Source organism: Ambystoma mexicanum, chromosome 11 (assembly GCF_040938575.1).
Source record: "Ambystoma mexicanum isolate Mex_15411 chromosome 11, UKY_AmexF1_1, whole genome shotgun sequence".
NCBI lineage: Eukaryota > Metazoa > Chordata > Amphibia > Caudata > Ambystomatidae > Ambystoma > Ambystoma mexicanum.
Genome location: NC_090934.1, coordinates 394,515,406 through 394,537,885, shown reverse-complemented (window position 1 = coordinate 394,537,885; position 22,480 = coordinate 394,515,406). Strand labels below are relative to the sequence as shown.

Genomic DNA, 22,480 nt, shown 5'->3' with positions numbered 1-22,480 from the left:
ACAGTTGTGGATTTATTGCCTTGTATGACCCAAGGGGGACTTCAAATTGGTTATTGTTAATGGGTGCGTTTTGGTCTTTAAGAGAACCCCCAAACCAGATTCTTATTTTACCATCCCCACTCTTACGCAATTGAGGGGATTGACGGAATCTGCTTCTTGCAAACTAGTTTAGTACTTCTTGGAATTTTAACCATGTCTTATTGTTTCTAGTATCGCCTCAATTTGAGCCTTTGTATTCGTGCCTCCAAGATTGTTTGCCATTAATGATTTTGTTGGATGCCATCACCTCTGCATGGGTGGGTGAGTGAAGAACTCCAGGCTCTTTCTGTTCAGCCTCATTACCTTGTATTCTCCAAGGAAAAGGAGACTTAGAGGATGAAATCATCCTTCCTTCCCAACGGTTTGTCAAACTTTCACATGTCTCAGAAGATCAATTTTCAAATTTTCTACACCCTGCCTCACCTATGCATGACAGAGGAGAAAATTCATTGTCTGGATGCCAAGAGGGCCTCAGTTACTCTTAGATAAGAGATAGCCAGCAGGATGACCAGCTGTTTGTCATTTTTGTTGGGGCTTGTATTTTCAGGACTGTTATCGAACAGTCCTTCTCCACATGGATTGTCTTTTGCATTTCTAAATGCTACGATCTGGCCAACAATAAGTGCCTGAGCGTCCCAGCACCCATTTATCCAAAGGCCTGACAGAGACTTCAAGTGGCTAAATGGGCTTCTCTGCACACATTCACCAAACATTACTGCTTGTACTCCTTATCGAGTCAGGGTGCTTGCTTTGGTCGAGCTGTGCTTCAGTTTCCTGGTGTAGGTGATGGTTCCTCACTCTCTTCCCTCCTTCTGGTTCTTATTGTTTCAAGTCTTTCTAAGATGTGGAATCTGTTGGAGGAAGGAATTCCTTAGAACAGCAAATTTCTTACCTTTTGGAAATGTTCTTTCTTATTGATTTGTCCTTCCATCCAGAGATGTGTCACCCTTCTAACCTACCCCTGTTGTAGAGAGATTACCTGTTGCAGTTGTGCGGTTCCTCAGGAGCTGAGTACTGGAAAAACAGGATGGAACGGAGGTCTAGGGGCGTAGCCTTCTCCATATATGCCCCCCCATGGTGCCACATCCAGTGTTATGATAACCAACAAAGCCGAATGGAGCTAACACAGAGCCTTAGTGCACACCTTGGTGGCAAGAACATTTTCCAAAGCAAGACTCGCAACTCGAGGACCAATCTGTGGAAAGAAGTATTCCATTGGAAAGAGCATTACAGAATGTAAGTAATTTGGTCTTCTCTTTTCCTTTTTCACTTGACTTTTTCTCTTGTACCTTTTCCACTCCACCATTGTTTTCTCTTTTTTTCATCCCTCACTCTAATCCTATCCCCATATGTATTCCTTCTATCTGTTGACATTTTTCCCATGGTTTGTAAACTCGCAAATTACTTATTTCTCTTTCTTCTCATTGCTCCTGCCTCTTAATTTGTCTGATCTCCGGATTCATATATTTCTATTTATTTCTCAATTTCAGGCACACGAAATCTGCTACTCTGTTTTGTGTCTCTTCTCGTACGTGGCTGCAATCCGTGGAAAAGAAGCAGAAATTAAAAGCAAGCCCTCTCGACCGGTGTCCAGCTGATCCTTGTTCGGCGTCCCTTCCGCATGGAGGGGGCCTCCTATTTCTGTATTGGCTCAAGAGACCTCCCCAGTCCTCTCACTGTGTTTTTGGACTACAAGCCACTGCCTTTGCATGGAGAAGGGGCAATCAACTTGTTGCAGCTTTCGCCTGTACTGTGTGACGTTAATTCATCATTCTCCAGGAGTACTGAGGGTCCTTCTCTGGTTTCCCATCAAGCACTGATGGCAGGACGTCATCCCATTCTCACTGCCTAACACATCACAGTCCAGAAGCCTCCACCTCCGACTCTTGGATATAGGCCTGTGTTGGCCAGTGACACAGTCTGTGTGTAATCTCCAGAATCCGTTCATCACCTTGTGGTCAAACTTTGTGTTTGTGATATTTTGTACAGTTCCCTTGCTTTTTCACTTCACTGCAGCCCCATGCTCATCCTCGCCCTATTACCTTTGTGATTGCCCCTCCCTTTTTTGTTTCTCTATTCCCTCCTTGGCTTCTTTTCCTTTCCCCTTTAATGTATTCTTCCCCACTTTTTCCCTTTCATCTAATTTGTCCCCTCTCCATCGCTCCCTCTCCTACCCTTTCTCTCCAGCATATCACCTTTTGTTGCCAGGTATTGATGTGAACTGTAAGAACTGGATTATTTGTCGAGGAGCTGTACTGAAACTGTGGCCTCAACTCCCCTCGGCACTCCACAAACCCAAGAATGAGCTGTGCAGAGGATCTTGGACAATCGCTCTTGTTGAATACTCAAAGTTGTATATTGTGCATATCTTAATGTGTGTTCTACTTGTATGCATGCACACATATCCAGTTCAGGGCATACTTGAATTTGAAGTTGCATCAGCGCTGGTCTGGTACCTTCCCCGCTGTGCAGGAAAGTGGTATAATATTATAGCAATAGATGGAACTGTGGGTGTGTGTGTGAATGTGTGTGTGTGCGCGTGCGTGCACTTGTATGTGGGAATGAAGGTTTCCTGGTTTGTGTCTGACTGGTGTGTGTCAAGTCAATAAGTTAAAAGAAACATCTTTTTATGGTACATAAGGTGTCTGTTCGGCAGGCTGGACAGCACATTAATGTGCAGGTACGGAGCATTGCAAATTATTTTAAGATTAATAAAACCCCTCCCCAAACATTGCCATTCCCCATTGTGCGTCCACACTGTGTACTACATAATTGTTTCCCCCTTGTGTGGAAACAATGTATACACTCCAAAAACATTAATGTGCACTCTATATTCCCTGAAGGCATACTATTTCCCAGTCATAATGTACACTTTAAGTGGTGGCTGTTTTCTGTTGTGGTTACACCCTATACGAAATGACACTTGGCAGTTCCCTGGTCTTTGAGCAGAGCGCACTCTCGCTGAGCATTGGATGTTCCCATTTGTGAGGGCACACTGTACAAGGTGACCGTGCATACACTCTGAGCATGGACTATTCCCTGGTGTAGATGAATTGTCACTCGTAAATTTACTGTTCATTGGTTTATTCCTGCTGTCGGTGCAGATGTAAAGACTAGGCCTAGATTTTTCTTGGTATGGTTGTGCACTGTGCAGTTTGATTGTTGATTATTCCCTGTTTTATGCGCACACTGTACAGAGTGACCTGTGTGTGTTTCTTCTGGTCTACCCTGACCTGTGTGTGTGTCTTCTGGTCCTCTCTCAGCCGTAATCTTTGAGCTTTGGTTGTTCCCTGGTAGGCGGACATTTCTATGTCTTTAAGAATTGGCGGTTTTCCTGCTGCAGATGCATAGTCCGCATTCCCTGAGTTTGGTTGTTCATTGGTGTATGGGCCCACATTGTGAGCATTGAATGTTCCCCTGCTCTGTGTGCATAGTGTGCACGTGCAATCCTGGCTTTTCTACAGCATGGGTGTACATGGTAGTTTGTGTGAATTGATCCCTCTTATGTGTGCACACTGTACGTACTGACCAGCAAGTCTCCTGCCACTACCGAAACCCATTCCATTTGTATGACAGGCAGGCAGAACTGCCTCCCATTACCAAGTCCAAGGTCATGTCACCTGTGTGAATACTGGTGAGTCTTTACTTTGCATGGACTATATTACTGTGTTAAAGCTGCTTTGGTGACTCTCCCGTGCAGCTCAAATATTTGTGTCTAAAACCTGCTGGGCTTTGCCTTTGCCGTTTCCTGGCCGTTCTACTGTATTGAAGACCGCTGAGCCTCTTGGCTGTCTTGTTAGGTCCATACTACTGAACCGGAGACCTGCAGAGATCCTCTGTGACCTAATAGAGCTATATTATTGAGCCTGAGTCGTCTTTGTTCTTACAGGGCCATACTACTGAGCCTGAGGATTGAACAGTCTCATTGGTGTCCTGCCTGATCCTTATCCCTTTTATGGAAGACCTGCTGAAAACTCCTCTATGATGTGGGGGAGGAGAGTTGTTGCATTACACTATATATGTGACTGGCTGTTCTTCCTTTCTTTCCCGTCTGATCTATATACTGTTATTGAAGACCTGCTGAGAACCCCCCTCTGTTGTGTGTGTGTGTCATTTTGCACAGGGGGGCAATGGGACATGAAACTGTATCTGGATGTACCTCCTTCCTCTGTAATACTGGGCTTTATACTATATCTGAGATGTGATGAACTTACTTTCTTCCTACCAATGTCGTGGTGCTGTATGAAATGTCTCCTAGCTTATGCGTTCTGTTATTGCAGTCAAACTAAGGAATCTGAGACCAGCAGAGCCTCTTATTTGTCCTGCCTGTGGTATAGTAATGATTCAAAGGCCGGGGCCCTTCTCTCGGTTTGCCAAGCCATTCTGATGTATCCAAGACCCAATTAACAATCTCTCTGTCCTTCCTGGATCATACTGCTATCACAGACCTGCACTTCAACCTCTCCATATTATTTGGACCATAACACTGCACCCAAGACTGGCTGAGCCTTCTCGTTGTCCTTCCTATGCTGTTCTGCAGTCACTAAGGCATGCTAAGCATCCTCTATAGCCTGTATGGACCGTGCTAAAATATCTGCCTAGACTCCCTGGGCAATGCAACAGAATTTCAGACCTAAAGCTTCTCTTTTTCCTGCTTATGCCATTCTGCTACACCTGAGGCCTTACTATACTCCTAGCTGTACTCTCCATGTGATTCTGTTTTATGTGAGCACTGCTTAGACACTTTTCTCATGTCTGGACATTACTGTGAGACCTTGACAGCTTCCTTTTCATTCTGCCTGGCTCATAATACTGCATCTGAGTTTGGCTGGGCCTGCTACGTTTTCCCTGGGACAAACTACTGTGCCTGAGATAAGATTTGCCTTCTCTCTCTCTCTCTCTCTCTCTCTCTCTCTCTCTCTCTCTCTCTCTCTCTCTCTCTCTCTCTATCCCTCTCTCTCTATCCCTCTCTCTCTTTCTCTCTCTCTCTCTATATATATATATATATATATATATATATATATATATATATATTGCATGAACCTTACCACTGTACCTAAGAGCCGCTTTTGTTCTATCTGGGCCATGCTACTGTTTCTGCAAACTGCTGGGCCTGCTCTTTTCTGGTTTATTACTGCTACTTGGTAATCCTCCGCTCCATCAACACTGGACAATGCCGATCTATCTTAGTAGACCTTCTCGACTACCTTCCTGTTTCAACCTATATCGTATTACTCCAAGTTGAATCTGTTAAGCCTGGGCCATACTACTGTACCTCAGACTTGCTGCGCATCCTCTTTTTGCTGACCAGAGCCTGTTACTGGACCAGTATTTCTATTTCTTGTGGTTTTACCAGAGCGGTTCTAAAAATGTATGCCCCATCTGACCTGTTGGAGAACGATACTGCTAACACTTCTCTGTCCTCCATTTGCCCTGTAGTTTTGTCCTGCAGAGCCTTCGCTCTATCCTGCGTGGCCATATAAATCCATCTATGACTTGCTGATGCTCCTCTTTCTCATACTGTCTTTTCTTTGCTTCTCTCACACCACTGTATTGGGGCACAACTGACCCCTATGTGCATCACATCCTTGTAAATAAGGTGCTGAAAATCACTGGGGCTAGAAGCAGTAATCATAACTCTCGTCCCTTCTTGTCCAGCTACGTTGGTGGGGTGGAATAGAAAAGGAGGGTGTAAACACATAGTTGCTGTATCCGGGTCCTACTGAGCCGTCTCTGCCATGCCTGGGCAGTCCCACTATATGTGGTGTCCTGCTGAGCCTTCTCTCCGCTGTCCTAATGCTACTGTATGGGAGCCAGGTCACTGCATCCTACTAAGGCTCTGCTGTCATGCCTGTGCCATTCAACTGTGTGGGATCCCTGCTGCGCCTTCTTCCTGGTGCCCTCATGCCACTTTATTGGATCCCTGCTAATACTCCACTCTGTACTTCCCCATGCCACTGTTCAGCACTCTGGTGCGTCTTCTGTCTGTTGCCCAGATACCTCTGTATATACATGTCCTGCAAAGCCTTCCCTCTGGTCTGCTTCTGTGCCTTTGGATTTCTGTGTTCTTACCTATGTCTTAATTCTGTTTAGGGGATGTCATTGATAGGTGTTCATGTAATCTTTGTTTTTACTCACTGGGAAGTTGGCAAAGAAATGGCTACGGTGTGTTGGTGCCCCACACTGTACACAGACTTTGGATGGGTTAGTGTGCAAAGTGTCTTCTCAGTACTCTGCGTTGTGGCTGTCCACATCAGTATACCATATGCAAGAGCCTCTGCCCTATTTTGACGATTCAAAATGATCTGCCCTGCATTTTGGATGTCACCCATGGTGCACACAAAGACATCTGTTCGGCAGTCTTGGTGCTCTGCCCAGCATTTTGGTTGCCCACCTTGTTGTAGGCACAGACCTCTGCTCTGCACTTTTAATTGTCTCTTTGCTCTTCTCTGAATTGTGGTAGCTCCCATGTGATACCCCCAGACATTTGCACTGTGGTCTTCCAGATCGACTGTGCTGCACTAAGGGCAATGACCAAGCTTTGCAAAGACCCAAGTTGTGTTGCATATGGTGTAGAGAGAGGACTTATACTTGGCACTGAGACTGTCACTCATTCATGCTCTATACCTCTGCCATAATCTGACCATACCTCTGCCATAATCTGACCATCTCTCATGAAGCACACTAACATCTAACATATAAGTAGAATTGCACCTATTCTCTTCTCTGTCCTCTTTCCTTAAACCCCATTTTGTGCACATATTTCTCCTGTGTTTTTTATGTTTCCCATACTGTGTCTAGAAAGAGCTGTCTTGCCGTGCTGACAACCCCTATGTTACGAAAATAAATAGGCCTTATTCTGAGGTTGTTCCCTAGCTGTGTACAGAGCATTTCATGGCATTGTAGGTGTCTCCATGCTGTATGTTAATCAATGCTTTGCATGGTTGGTTTACCCCCACCCCCCCCAAAAGGCTCATGCTGTGCATAGACTTCTGCCCTGGTCGCACTGAATTCAATAGTTCGCTCTTTTGTTTTACAGTGCAGTGTAGTCCCATGAATTAATTACTACCAAGCACATCTCAGCAGTACCCATAGACACCTTGGTTTGAGTCCAGCTTTTCCACTTGTCAGTTTATGGTGTTTTCAATTTCTTTGTTCTTCTCTGAATTGTGGTTGCTCCCAAGTGATACCCCCAGACATTAGCACTGTGGTCTTCCAGATCAAGTGTACAAAGTCCTGCTGTGCTGCACTAAGGGCAATGACCAAGCTTTGCACAGACCTCTGTCCTGCCCCCAAGTTGTTTTGCATATTGTGTAGAGAGAGACTTGTACTCTGGTGTTTGGATTGAGTGGGAGAATGTTGTAAATATTCTGTCTTAAATCTATTTATAAAACTGTACAGTCACCTAAGTGTAAGAATAAAATGTCACCGCCACCAGCACCATTTCAGACTCTATTATTTCTGTGCCCTGCCATTGTGTGTTTCGTAAACATATGCATATCTGTCCTAAATTCAGTCCTTGGACTTGCAGAAAATAAAAGGACATCAACTTTCACTAAGGCAATGTATTGATAAATAAGGATTTCTGGGGAGTGAACTATACCAAAATAAACTTTGCTAGCACACTCGGACTTAGCTCCAAGAAACCTGACTTCGAGTCACCTGATTAATCTTACCCCACTTCCCTCCGCTTCTTTCTCTGCCATGTGTTTCATCTTGAGAATGTATGAAATAAAATGCACAATATTTAAAGGAAAGACCACTTGATTATCTCATGCCCTTCTTTGATCGAGCTGGAACGCAGCCTGCCTTTGCAATGAATAGTTGGACAAAAAATCCCAAATATTCATAGAGCAAACAATGCAGGTTCCGGGGACTTCAACACGAAATTCGAGTTGCACTGCTCTCAAGTCAAGGGAAACTGTCAAATTAAAGCACATACGAGAATCCTTCAGAAAACAATACAAAATAAGTGACCACCAAAAACATAAACTTACTGATTCTGATATGTATCTTACTTAAATGTGCCTAAAGTGCCCTTCGGTCATCTCTAAACATACTCCTGTTTGTATGTGTGTCGTTGTGATGTGGGGGGGATTACATGGAGTTTGGTATGAGGATCATATCATGTAACGTAGATTATTTTGCAGTTGATTTAGCACCCTTCCACTTCTCTTAATGGGCATCTAAACGAGCTATCAGATGAATGGTGATGTAAAATTAGTGGTGCTCGGAGTAGCAACCACAGCTCTTAGCCCTTCTCTTCCAGCTACCATCCAGTACTTCAACTATGCTGGTGGTCCTGAGTGGGAGTGAAGGGTGTAAAGGCCTAATCCCTCCCACCCAAGACTCACGTCAAAGATAATCGCGTGAACTCTAAAACGAGATAGGATGGGAAGGAGGATTTGCTACTGCCATGCTTCCCGCACCCTTTCTTCCATTCATGCAACAATACAAAATGTCAGGTCTGGGAATGGGAGAAGCTGAGAGCAGAGATATTTGCTCTCACCCCTTCCTTCCAGCACCTCCCGATAGCATTTAACCTGAAGATGGAGAACAGGTTGGTAAGAAGGATATTTCCTTTTATCCTCCCTTCCTATGCAGTGAGAGACATCGTACATAGCTGAGTGAGATGGTGAAATCAAAGGAGCAGAGTGGGTGGGAGCTATATAAGGAGCCGGGGTACATGACAAATCAAAGTCATTTTAATCGGAGAGAGCCAGGTCATGTAGTCAATGCCATTGGTTTAAGGAAGGAGATCAAACACATGGTTCAGTGAAAAATATAGATCAAAGACAAAATGGTGAATGAGCAAGAGAAATCAAAGGTGAAGAGAGATGAAATGTACAGGATTGAGGGCTAGAGATCCAAGGCATGTGTGAGAAAGCAGGTGAGGACAGGTTATATGGATTAAAGGCATAGTGTTAAGTGAGGGCTATCAAAGAGACATCAAAAAAGTAAGTAATGGGGTGAAATTAATATCATAGGGAGAGCTGTCATTGAGAGAAAAAGACCTGAAATGTGCAAAGTGGCGACAAGGGCTCCTTTAAAGCACAGATGCTTTGAAAGGAAGAGAAATGTGAGGGGAAGCTGGAGTGAGTGAGAAACGCCTAATCCCACAGAAGTGAGAAATTGATTAGAGCCTGTGAAATAATGAAGACGAGAGAGACCTGAAACAATTAGAAAACAGAGATTTGCGAGAGCTCAGAAACACGTGTGCGCGCGTGCGTGACCAAGTGTTTGTGAGGATGTGAATGAGACGGGCAACGACATTGCAATGGCATGGTGGGATAGAATCTCATCAAACGCACAACGTTGAGTGAAATAAATCCTATATGAAAGAAAGGCCAATAGGTGAATGTGAGACAGGAAGAGATTTCACACATGATGGGGGGGGGGGTGTAGAGCTTGGTGCTAACAGACAGCTTGGCATTTCAAAGGCAAAGAGGTGAAAGAGAGTGAGAAATCAGAGTTGACACACAAAGCAGTGCATTAACGAGAGAAGGGTGATGCTCTCAAAGACACAAACTTGTCACGATCCATGCCCCTGACCCCCTCAGGTATAACAGCCCCCTGGCAGCAGTGGCCCCAAGGACCTTAAAACTCCATCAGAAACATACATGGAGTCAGTCCTGGCGCCAATCTCATTATCAGGAATAAAGCAATACCAGTTTTGGACCTTAATCCAACATGGAGGACTATTACACAGCTCAGTTCTTTAGAACCAAGCCATGCGGTCTAGTGTTTTGGGTGTGGTTGGGCCTGGAACTACTTTACCTGGGCTATTTAAACCACACCCAAACATCAGAACATGCTTCGTGTTATTCTGCACTCCTGCAGCGTAACGCTCACTGTGTCCAGCTCCTGCTCATCTGCTTCTCCGGCAGCCTGATCCTGAAGCCCCTAGATCTGGATTCCATTAATAACCTGGAAGAACAAGAACAGCATTAGCGAGCAAGAACACTTACCTGTGAAGTAACCGGTCTTGAATCCATCCTGCGCTTCGCTTACCTCGCCCATCTCCAGAGTTCGCCGCAACCTGCAAAGGTAAAGAAATAAGGACAGCATTAATAACAATTCTTACCTGGGCAAGTAGCAAGTCCTGGCAGCACACTGCGCTTCACTTACCTCGCCCATCTCCGGGTTTCACTGCAACCTGCAAGGGAGAAGGAACAAGGTCCGCATTAACAAAGCACTTACCTGGGCAAGCAGCGCTTCGATCGCTCATCATTTCGGAACATCACCGCAACCTGTACAAAGAAGGGAATAGAACACAGGTTGGCAATTAACACCAATAAACAGCGCAGCGCTCCACGTATCAATAACTCACTGTGGTCTTCGCCATCGGCGCGGCATCTCCGAGATCGCAACCATCCCTGTGAAAACAAAAAGAGACATTGTTAGGGAACAGCTTAGTGGAGCAAGACGCTGAGAAGACAGAGAAAACGGAGAGGGAGAAAGAGACAGAATAAAGACGGAAAAGACATTATAACTTACCTGGAAGACAGCAAGCAGAGTCAGAATCACAGCCGGTCTGGACCTGACATAAGGGCAAATGGTATGTTTTCAAATAGGTACAAAAATTCCTATTTACACATACCACATCTTACTCCACTAATAGGAATATTAATATATATCATAAAAGAAGGATAAGATGGTAAACTTTCTCTACTTGAAACCCTCTTTCGAGGGGATTGGGTCCTCCGACGTATTCCATATCTATGACAGGTAATGTCCATAGCTGTGCTGCTTCGGAAAATCTTTGGCGTCTGCGTCCTGCGTCGATGACGTCGATGCGCCGTCCCCGAGGACCTCCTCCGACGGCCGACGTCACCCGATGTGATAAGTAGGACGCACGACGCCCATAGCCTCAGTTCTGTTTTTTCTGCGAACGTGTTCACTTCGTGAATCTCGGTACGCCTCGACTCGTTGGAGTTGCTGTTTTCTTTCTCGGTTCGTTGAATCTGTTCGGTTGGTGTGAAGACCAGGTTCGTGGCGATGTCTTTCTCATCTTCGACCCCGCGTCAGGGCTTCAAGAACTGCGGGGACTGTGGGTCCAAGATGTCGGTCACGGACTCGCACGACGCCTGCCTCTGGTGCCTCGGGGAGGCCCACGATACGGACTGTGTCGACTGCCAGTCGCTCACTGCGAAGGCCTTGCGAGAACGCAAGAAGAAACTGTCGGTAGGTCGGGTGTCTAAGCCCCGGAAGTCGAGGTCTGTGGGGCTTTCGACCGATGACTCGAGGGGTGACTCTCCGCGTCGTCGTCGGAAGTCGGTCTCGCCACTCCTCCGCCTCTTCTAGGCATTCCAGGAAGCGCCGGCATAGGTCGCCTTCCCCGTCCTCTTCTGAGGACTCCACCAGTCGGCGGGTCGCTTATCCCTCCATGCAAGCGACACCGGAGGAATGGGCTTCCTTCGGGAAGCAGATGCTAGCAATTCTGGAATTGCAGGGCACCGGTCCGTCTGCGCCTCCGGGGGGGGTTGGTCGGCACCGGTCGAGAGACACCGCCCGTACGCCTTCGGGCTCGGGTGGTCGGCACGGCTTGCGGGAGAGGTCCAGCTCGGACAAGGGCAGCCGTTCTCGCCATGCCCGTTCCAGGTCCCGGTCCTCAACGCGCTCGAGACCGCGTGATCCTGTGCCGTCTTCGAAGAAGACGTTGACGCCTGTGGCGCCGAGGTCGTCGACGATTTCTCTCGAGGTTCCGTCTTCAAGGGGGTCGTCAACACCGTCGGCGCCCAGGTTGTCGAGAGACACGCTCTGAGCTCCGGCTTCGAGGACTGTGTCGACGCCACAGATGCTGGAGGCGTTGCAGCTGACGTTGACGCCGATTCGCTCGATGTCGACGCCTTTTCTGTCGACGACGGCGCCGACTCACTCAGCGCCCTCGACGCCTTTTTTGTTGACGCCGGCACCGACTCGCTGGGCGCCCTCGATGCCTTTCGAGGAGGTGGTGTCGGAGGGGCCCCGTGGCACGGGGTTTGACCCTAAAAAGGCTATGGCTAAGGTCCGGCACTGCTTTGGTCCGCAGAGGTCTTCCTCTCCCCGCCTGGAGTACATTTCAGAGGGTGATGAAGGCTCTGATGGCGGCCTGGTTCCGGTTACGGATGACCTTATCTCGTGCCATAGTCAGTTTGATGAACTAAGGCAGTCACTGCATGATGGAGTTTTGTCGGCCGGAGCCTGGCACTCATGCCGATTCGTCATATCGGCGCCTTATGTCTCGGGTTACCGAGTACTTGGGTTGGTCAGCTCCCCGAGGGGAGTTAGTTCAGGATGATCTCACGGACATCCTTGATCTCGGTCCACTCACTGACCCAGTTTTGCCTTTTCATATGGCTTTGCAGAGAAGGGTGGCGGCGGCGGCTTGGACTGCTCCGGAGAGTCTCCCGACAGTGGGCAAGTCTTTGTCGCGAAAATACCGTCCAGCCAGTAGCGACCCCTGCTACTTGTCTAGGCACCCCACCCTGGAGAGGTTGGTGGTGCAGGTGGCTACGGCCCCGGCAAAGCAGGCGTTGGATCCTACCATCCCTCCGGATAGGGACGACAAACGTTTTGACGGCTGGGCGAAGAAAGTGTTTTCTTCAGGGGGTATGGCGCTTCAGGCGGCCAACTCCATATGTGCCTTGTCTCGTTTCACACACACTGTGGAACTGTGTTGCATTAGCGGCTGATCATATTCCCGAAGGGGACGAACGGGATGGTTTCCTTGCTATGGTTCAGGATGGGAAGGATGCCATGTGTGAGGCCGTTCAGTCGGGTTTGGACTTGGCGGATTGTGTAAGCCGGTCCATGGCGGCGAGCACCGTAATGCGCAGGTTTGCGTGGTTGAGGAAGTCTGGGTTCGCTCCTGATGTGCAGTCCCGGCTCCTCAACATGCCCTTTGACAGTGAACACCTTTTTGGCAGCAAGGCTGACAAGAGCCTTGAGATGTTGCAGACCTCCAAAGCTGCAGCAAAGTCGTTGGGCGCTGCAGTTCGCCAACCTCCGCCTTTTCGTCCTAAGGGACAGCAATGGAGGGGAGGTTCCTTTCGCTGTTACTCGTCCTTCAGTAAAGCGAGAGGAGATAGCAGTCGAAGAGGCCATCGTAAGAGTGCCAGAGGTGGAAACAAAGGTACTCGAGGTGCCAAGGCCGCTCAGGCAGTTGCCTCTTTGCCCTCAGGCAACGCCGCAGCCGCTACCACTCAGTCATGAGGCCAGGTCCCATGGTTCGCCGGTTGGGGGAAGGCTGGTACAGCATCTTGTAAAGTGGCAAGCCATTACTTCGGATGTGTGGGTTCTGAATATCATAACCCACGGCTACTGTCTTCCATTTCGGCAGAGGCCTCACGACAATCCACCAGGGAACCTCTGTTTGAAGAGTCCGGATCCGCTCCTTGCGCAGGAAATTCAAGCCCTGCTGGAGAAAGGCGCCATAGAACTGGTGCCTGTAGCGGAGAGGAGCAAGGGATGGTATTCCCCTTATTTTTTGATTTCAAAGAAAGACGGGGGATTGAGACCCATCATGGACTTGCGCAGTTTGAACAAACTCCTCAGGAAGGACAAGTTCAAGATGGTGACTCTTTCTCAAGTCCTCCAGGCCCTTCAACTTCAGGACTGGTTGGTGTCTCTCGACCTCAGGGATGCTTACTTCCATGTGCCGATCCATCCCAAGCACAAGAAGTACCTGAGGTTCGCGGTTGGCGACTTGCACTTTCAGTTTCGGGTCCTGCCGTTCGGATTGACCTCCGCCCCGAGGGTTTTCACCAAGCTCATGGTGGTGGTGGCAGCGCATCTCAGGAAAGGGGGGATTCACGTCTACGCCTACCTGGACGATTGGTTGATCAGGGGGAGCTCTCTCGAGCAAGTCCTGGATCATCTGTCCATCACCTGCCACTCCCTTCGCAGACTGGGCTTCTCCCTCAATTTAAAGAAGTCCCATTTGACACCAACGCAGCGCTCCAGTACATCGGAGCAGTGCTCGACACGTCCCTGGGGCAGTGTTTTCCTCCTCAGGTGAGGGCTCTTCACATTCAGCAGATGGTGCACAAGTTTCAGTTACCCAGACTCTCCCAGCGTCCGAGTTCTTGAGACTGCTCGGCCTCATGGCATCCTGCATTCTTCTGGTGCCAGAGGCTCGTCTGCGGATGAGATCTTTGCAGTGGGCACTCAAGCTCCAGTGGTCTCAGTCCTCCGGCAGGCTGTCGGACCCTGTTCAGGTGCCGCCCTCGGTAGCCCGGGACCTTCTGTGGTGGGCCGTCGAGGGCAATCTGATGAAGGGTGCCCCATTTTGGCTGCCCTGGCCGGAGGTGACGATCGTGACGGACGCATCCCTCACGGGATGGGGAGCTCATGCCAACGAGCTGACAGTCAGTGGTCGTTGGTCTCCGTCGGAGTCCAGACTCCATATCAATCTGTTGGAGCTGAGGGCCGTCAGGCTTGCCCTGAAGGCTTTTCTGCCGACTGTGCACGGGAAGAGTGTCCTGATTCTGACGAACAACACGGTGGCCATGCACTACCTCAACAAAAAGGGGGGGGGGCAGGGTCACTTCCGCTGTGCAGGGAGGCGATGCAGCTCGAGTTCTGGGCCATCCAGCAGGAAGTTTCGATCTCGGCAGTTCATCTGGCCGGAGACGACAACGAGACGGCGGACGCTCTGAGCAGGCAGAGCACGATCTCTCACAAGTGGGAGCTGGCTCAGGAGATTTTCCTGGAGATCTTCGCCCTTTGGGGGACCCCTCAAGTGGACCTCTTCGCCTCCAGTGTCAACTGGAAGTGCGAAAGGTTTTGCTCGCGGGAATTTCCTCCAAAAGGAGCCTTAGGAGACGCATTCGTGGTAGAGTGGTCATTCCCACTGCTGTACGCATTTCCTCCAGTCCCCGTCATCCCGCAAGTGTTGCGGAGGTTACGGAGGTTCAGTTCCCGGATGATCCTCATTGCTCTGGCGTGGGCCCAGAGGACGTGGTACCCGGACCTTCTAGACTTGTCCATCTGCCCTCCACGTGGTCTTCCCTACCGAGACGATCTGCTCTCACGGGAGGGGGGTCAGGTTCTCCATCCAGAGGTCAGATCCCTCAATCTTCATGCTTGGCTTGTGAAAGGTTGAGGTATAAGGATTGGGACCTCCCTGAAGATGTGATGGAGGTGTTGCTCTCGGCTAGGCGGCCGGCAACAAAGTCTCTGTACCGTTGCCGTTGGAGAAAGTTCTGCGACTGGTGCAGAGTTCAGAATGTGGATCCTTTTGAATGAGACATTCCCATGGTTTTGCCTTTTTTGCTTTCTTTGGCCCGCAGGGGCTTGCAAGTGGGGACCATTCAAGGTTACCTGGCGGCGCTGTCCATATTTAAGCGCTCGTCTGAAGAGTGTTCCTATTTTAAGATTCCTTTAATTTCGCAGTTTTTGAAAGGGCTCACTAATGTGTTCCCTCCGTCACCTTTTTTGGTGCCAGGTTGGGATTTGAACCTTGTTCTTAAGTTTCTTATGGGTGCTCCATTTGAGCCTTTACATTCTTGCCCTTTGAGGCTGTTAACTCTGAAAACTGTGTTTTTAGTTGCGGTTACTTCCGCTCGCAGAGTGAGTGAGTTACAGGCACTTTCAGTTAAGCCACCCTTCACTGTGTTTCACAAGGACATGGTTGTCCTTAGAGTTCGTCCTTCTTTTCTTCCGAAGGTGGTTTCGGAATTTCATTTGAGCCAGAAGGTTGTTCTTCCGGCGTTCTATCCTCCTCCACATCGTGGTAATGAAGAGGAGAGGCTCCATAGGCTTGATCCTAGGAGAGCGTTGAGCTTTTATATCTCGCGCATGTCCCGGGTCAGAGTGGACGATCAACTTGTCATTGGTTACGCTGGAAAGCGTTTGGGACAAGCTGTGACGAAACAGACTTTGTCTCGTTGGATTATTTTAGCTATCTCCGAGTGTTACCGCTTGGCGGGTAAGGACCCTCCGGCTGGCTTGCGGCCCATTCTACCAGAGGAGTGGCTGCATCTACTGCCCTGCAGAGGGGAGTTCCTATTCGTCACATCTGTGATGCAGCTACCTGGGCTTCAGTACTTACTTTTGTACGTCACTATTGCCTCGATTCCATCAGAGGGCAAGATCTGGCCTTTGGCAAGGCAGTTCTCTATTCCGCAATTTGATTTGGCATGCTAAATTTGTATTCTAAATTCTTTCCCACCTCCTTGCTTGGTACTGCTTTGGGAATCTGTCATAGATATGGAATACGTCGGAGGACCCAATCCCCTCGAAGAACAAGTTACTTTCTTACCTGGTAACGTTCTTTCGATGGGATGGTCCGACGACGTATTCCATATCGCTCCCTCCCTGCCTTCCCCGCTGCAGAATTTCTTTTGCGATTGCAGCTTGCGTTCCGCAAGGCCTTGTGTGTCTGACTGGCAGAAAACTGGTGGCACACGTTCTGGGAAAAAAACTATAACTGAGGCTATGGTCGTCGTGCGTCCTACTTTATCACATCGAGTGACGTCGGCCGTCGGAGGAGGGCCTCGGGGACGGCGCATCAACGTCATCGACGCAGGACGCAGACGCCAAAGATTTTCCGAAGCAGCACAGCTGTGGACATTACCTGTCATAGATATGGAATACGTTGTCGGACCATCCCATCGAAAGAACGTTACCAGGTAAGAAAGTAACTTGTTCTTCTCCCCCATCAATTAGAAACCTCTGAAAGATTTTCCAGGCACTACATGTCTTGACAACATAGACTGCGTGCAACATACCGAATTTCAAAAAACATTCTTGTTTTATTCAAAATATAAAACATAAAAACTACCCTCACCTAACACAGTGTAAATACTACGACTAAAACCTACAAAATCTTAAAAGCTAGGCTTCAAATTAAACACGTACCCAAGACACAAACAAACTCACATTTCACAATACATAGAAAAAACCTAAATGTGTCAATAATACACCATATAATCCCAACATGTTTCTGTTCTTCAAAGCCCCTTTCGGGCGAACATTCTTCAGGGGAAACTTTAAAACATCCACAATTCTTCTCAACGCCGTGTTGAATGGGTAGTTTCAGGCAAATAGCCTTAATATGGTGAACCTTCAATGCACGTCCGTGAATGACTGATAAGCTCATTTTTCTTCATTGAAAAACCAAAACTCTTCAAAAGGCGTCCCAATCCGCCGAGATATCGTCACACCTTCACGCAAGTGAAGAAACCCACAACGTGGGGCACAGGGAAGAGCTCCCTTGTTCAGACAACCAAATCCAGTCCACAGATGACTACAACAATGACGCAGTGTCAATCTCTATTTTCAGAACGGCATACTCCTCGCTAATAACTCGCGGGGTTTAAGTCATCTGTGGACTGGATTCGGTTGTCTGAACAAGGGAGCTCTTCCTTGAAGTTTTTTTGAACTCCTTTGATGCAATATTTGAAAATGCTGTTGTGAATAATAAATATGAAGTCAGAATCATTGGGGGGGGATTTTAATGCAAGTTGTTTGGGTCATATTGATGACATACAAGCACGTGTTCTTTCCTTCAATCAGAAAAAATCTGTTATATCCGGCATGCAATGGAAGGATTTTTCCGGCCATGGAATATGAGATTTGTAAGATTACATCAGGATACTTTACAATATACGTGGCATAGGGGAAAAATGTGTCAACTATTGATTTCTTTGTCTTATCTGAAAACCTGCTAAATTTATGTTCTCTAACATATTCCACAGATGTGGGCTTGAGTGACCACTGTATTATCTCAATTAAAATAGATCTTCCTTAGATGACTCTGGAAAATGCTCCCGAATTGGTCCATATAGAAATAGAGCGTCTGTCGGGTTCTATTCGCTGGAACAAACATTGATGCCTAAAATTGGTGAAAAGTCTAATTAGTTTAACTAAATATAACCCGGATGTCGATTATACAGTACAAGAGCTTCTTAATGTTGAAACATGTAATAATAATATGATACGAGATTCAATAAATCGACTCTCTGAAAGCCATTCGAGGAATCAGATATTCCATCAACATCAATATGATACTCATATAGCAGCGTTAAAAAAACAAAAACATAGCAAACTAAGACATCTTAAAACCCAAAATCTTGATTTACATGATTATATCGACAGCAAAAGGCAAATATTACGTTCATTTAGTAGGAACTGCAGAAGTCATCGCCAATCTCTACATCTCTATGATAATCAAAATATTATCAGTTACTTATGTAAGCATAATACCAAATCTATTTGGCAAATGTTTAATAAATCAAAAGAGAACATAACAGAAATTGCGTTATCTAATGTAGTTTCTGCAGAGAGATGGGAATCATTTGTTGGTGAAAATTTCAAACTGCCAGTATTATTTGCTAACAAATTATTTACAATTAAAAGGCTGACTATGTTACCCCGCTTTGAGTGGTCAGTTGAAGATATCACCTGGGCCATTGGCAACATGAATTTTTCTATGGCATCGGGTCCAGGTGGTATTCCAGCTTGTGCTTTTAAAACCAATCCTCCATTCTGGGCAAAAATATTGTATTTAAAGTTTGAGAACATCTTTATGACGGGGGTTATCCCTCTTTCCTGGCATATAGCCATGATTGTTCCCATCTATAAAAAAGGTAATCCTGCAGATCCTATTAACTATAGGCCTATTGCTTTAATGGATTGTTCATATAAAGTCTTCACTATTCTGCTTCTAAATCTTAGATAACTTTATGGAATCACATGACATTTTGTCACAAAGTCAAACTGGCTTTCGGAAACAAATGGGAACGAATATCAATGCAGCAATTCTATCGCATGTGTTATATTTGTGCAACAAAAAAAATGGGTAGCATCTATATGGCATCGCTTGATTTGCATTTCGCTTTTGACTGTGTGGTTCGTGATGAGCTTTGGTGTAAATTGAGAAAGTTTGGTTTTTCTGAAAATATTATACAACTACTTGTCCTGTTGCATTCTGATACATACTTTAAGATTAGAATAAACAGGCAGGGAGACGTGACGAACAATGTTCCCACTTATATTGGGGTGAAGCAAGGCTGTAGCCTTGCTGCTACTCTCTTCAACCTTTATTTGGTTGATCTTGCGGAGATTTGGAAAACAGTTTTATGCTATCCAGTGAATCTTGGGCATCTCAGGATTCACTGGCTAGCATACGCTGATGACATCATTTTTGATAGGACTCCTTATGGACTTCAAAATAAACTTGAAGCTTATTCTGCATTTGCTAGTGAACATAATCTATGCGCAAATGTAGATAAATCCAAGATACTTGTTTTGTCAGGTTCAAGTAAGATGCGTGATACTCCTGGACAGTTAACAGTCTTAAATTGGAGAGAGTTTCCTCAATCAAATACCTAGGTTTTGACATCTCAAATGATTTTTCCAAAAAAAATTAGTCTCAAATCATAACAAAGAAAGTCAGGCCCCTGGTTTCTCTTCTAAAAATAATATATAGGAAATATTGTACATTTTCTTTAAGCCCAGCTCTTCAGTTTTATCAGATGAAGATTGAACCTATAATTTTGTACAATCTGGATCTATGTTTGCACAATATTAACGATTTTTTTAATTCTATCCAGGGCTGTATGTGGAAGCAGGTACTGGGTTTGGCTGGTTCAATCCCAAACGCATGTCTTCGTGTTGAATTGGGTTTATCAAGTTTATCCTCTCGTTTTTTGTGGCATCAAATAACTTTGTACGCTAAAATACAAAATCCCCCCAGAAATCCAATGTATGTTGAGTTTGCGAAAATGTTTTTGCTAGAGAATCCAGTTTCTATTGTAATGCTTAAACAAAGAATGGAATAAGCGTTACAGCGGATTAACATCACAAAAGATGATCTAGCTGTGAGAGTGGGCTATTGTAAAAAAAAATGCTGTATCAAATGGACTGGGTTGAGACTCAGGAGAAAGTTGGCACATATTGGTTATATAAAGATTTTACTTCTTATTTACATAAAAAATCTCCTAGGCTAATGTATATAGAGTGTTTTCCAGATCTTAAATTACGGGAAATGTATATGTGTTTTCGTTTAAACCAATTACATCCTAAAGAACGCATAGCTCAATGGTTGCATTTTGAAACGGATATTTGCCGTTTTTGTGAGATAGATCCACAAAAAGAAACCATCAAACACCTGGTTATCTATTGCAGTTACTTTGAAGCTGACAGAATCTTGTATTTAAAAATATGGGGAATTCTGTTTCTTACCGTGAAATGCTATGGCAAAAATGTATGAGTAATCCTCACATTGCTTTTATGTGTGCATTGGTTAGATTATTAGTTAAAATCGAAGATGAACTTCTTCGAAAAATGAAGGACTATGTTAATGATAGTTATTGAATATTTAGAATCAACACAAGTCAAGTATGACATTATAATATAAGAAGTAGATAATTTTGAATGCACGTATTGAATGTGCTTATGTAACTTGGTATTGTGGTGTTCGTTTTAGCTGTTCTTATGCATTTGTATTATAGGAAGTATAGATCTATTCTGTTAATGTTCTAATTGAATTTGAATTTTAATTGGAAGTGTGAAAAGTTGCTATTTTGTAACTGTAACACACTATATTAATAAAAATAAAAAAAGCATGCCAGCAGCACACCCAGAGAGGTATGAATGTCTGGTGCACATTTCAAGCACTGGGTGCGGCTGATCAGCAGCACGAAACTGGAACTACGGCCACTGTAAAGAAGCTGGATGAGCGGGGACGGGAGATTGGCAAGATGGCGGCAGATGGACAAAGGGCCATAAACTGACCGCAGTGTCGTGGCCGAACGCAGAGGGCTGGTGCAGCCGCGATCGTACCTGCTGCCGCTGTATGTGTCACGAGAAGCCCAGCTCGGGAGCAATATACAGGAACCAGCCGGAGGGGGCCTGCTGGACCGAGGACGTACGCTGAGGCCTGTGGCAGGGACGAAGGAGGCAGGTGACCCCTGCCCACACTGATTGCTGAACAAAGTGGGGAGCCGAAGCGGAGTGCCCCCGGCGGCGCTGCAGTCAATAAGCACGAAGTGGTGAGGCAGCGGGCGCTGTACCCCTGGAGCCTCGTAGCGGAACACCGAGGTGCCTGACGGAGCGGGGCCCCCCGCTGAATTGGGATTGGGGGGGCTGGACAAGGCGGGATGCGCCAGCCCCTACTCCGACCCGGATCGCCGAGGGGATGGAGCCAGAATCATCCCGGTGCATCCGCAAAAGGGATTCGTAACAGTGAGCTCCAGTTGGGGCTCTGACGGGCGTGCGGCGAACAGTAACGCCTGGAAACACAGCAGGGAGGCATGCGGTGGAGGCCTCTCTGGGCGCTGGGGATAGACTTGATGATCGGGGTGCCCCGAGGGTGGTGCCCGGTTGGGCTTCCTTGGTGGCACCCAACAGGATTGTGAGAACGCACATCCAGCCCTGGAACGTAATTGCGAGTATGGGCCCCCCACATGGTGTGGCACCCGCAGCAGCGGAGTGGACGCTGCCTGCAAGCACGGGTTGAGAAGAGTGATACCGGTGAGCCTGGGCCTGAGTACGGAATGGAGTGGCACTGGGGCCAGAGGTATTCACGTGGTGCCAGGGCCCACACACAAACAGCCAAGCAAGAGGAGGGATCAACAGGTTGCTTAGACAGGGCCCTGGTCTGGAAGACCCCGTCACCACCAGAACGTGGCGTTACAAACAGCTCCCTCCAGAACATAAGCTGAACACAAGAGTGCACACAGACGGTGGCCCGGGCCGATAAGGGGTCTGGAGGAGGCATTACAGACACTACGGCGGTCCAAATATCAGAAGGGTCCCGGCGAGGCCGTAACAGAGGCATGCGCTACCAGCGAAGGTGCCTGACCGCCTGTGAATGAAAGAACTATAGTGAAAGTCTGTGGAACAATACGGAGCCAGACCCGGTACGGGGGAGAACATAACTCATTCCAAGAGTGTGGTGGGCAATCGGCACACACCTCCAACACGTTCAAAGGGGGCCCTGAGCACTAGGAATCGTCTGACACTGCTCAGACCGTAAACTGAGGAATTGCTGTGCTGGCCCACATATTGAGGGTGCAGCGTGATGGCTAACAAAACTGTAAGGCCAAAGAGTAGGCAGCCCGCGCTGGAGGACTATGCCAAGACGTCACCAGGGCTAGAAGGGGCCAGAAGTAAGGATAAAACCACCACCGGGAGTGCAGAGGCTCTGGGCACAATCCAGGAGGTGCTTGCTGCGATTGCGGACCTGAAAGTAGCCTGTGAGACTAAATTGGGGTTGGCCATGAACGAATTGAAGGTGGCCCTGGATCTCAAGGTCGGGGCGGTCCAGGAAGAGGTAAACCTACTTAAGCAAGATGTGAGAACACTGGCGGAGTGCACCAGGGTCCTAGAAAAGGAAATGGCCCCAAACACGGCGGATTGCGCAGCCCACAAACTGGAACTTCATGCCCTAGTGCAGCAAATGGGCAAACTGGAAAGCAGAGCGGAGGAAGCAGAAGGACGCGCCAGACGCAAC

General features: G+C 47.2%; 1 protein-coding gene across 42 annotated transcripts in view; it reads left to right on the top strand.

Annotated features, from left to right (window-relative positions):
• The window catches only part of MADD (MAP kinase activating death domain), a 2,081,072-nt gene extending 2,073,596 nt beyond the window's left edge, over window positions 1-7,476 (top strand). For all 42 annotated transcript variants that reach the window (XM_069623145.1, XM_069623139.1, XM_069623144.1 and 39 more), the window contains one exon: window positions 1,530-7,476. In XM_069623145.1, the coding sequence (XP_069479246.1) occupies window positions 1,530-1,637 (108 nt within the window). In that variant the 3' untranslated portion in view covers window positions 1,638-7,476. The remainder of the gene's footprint in view (window positions 1-1,529) is intronic.
• Window positions 7,477-22,480: the final 15,004 nt, after the last annotated feature.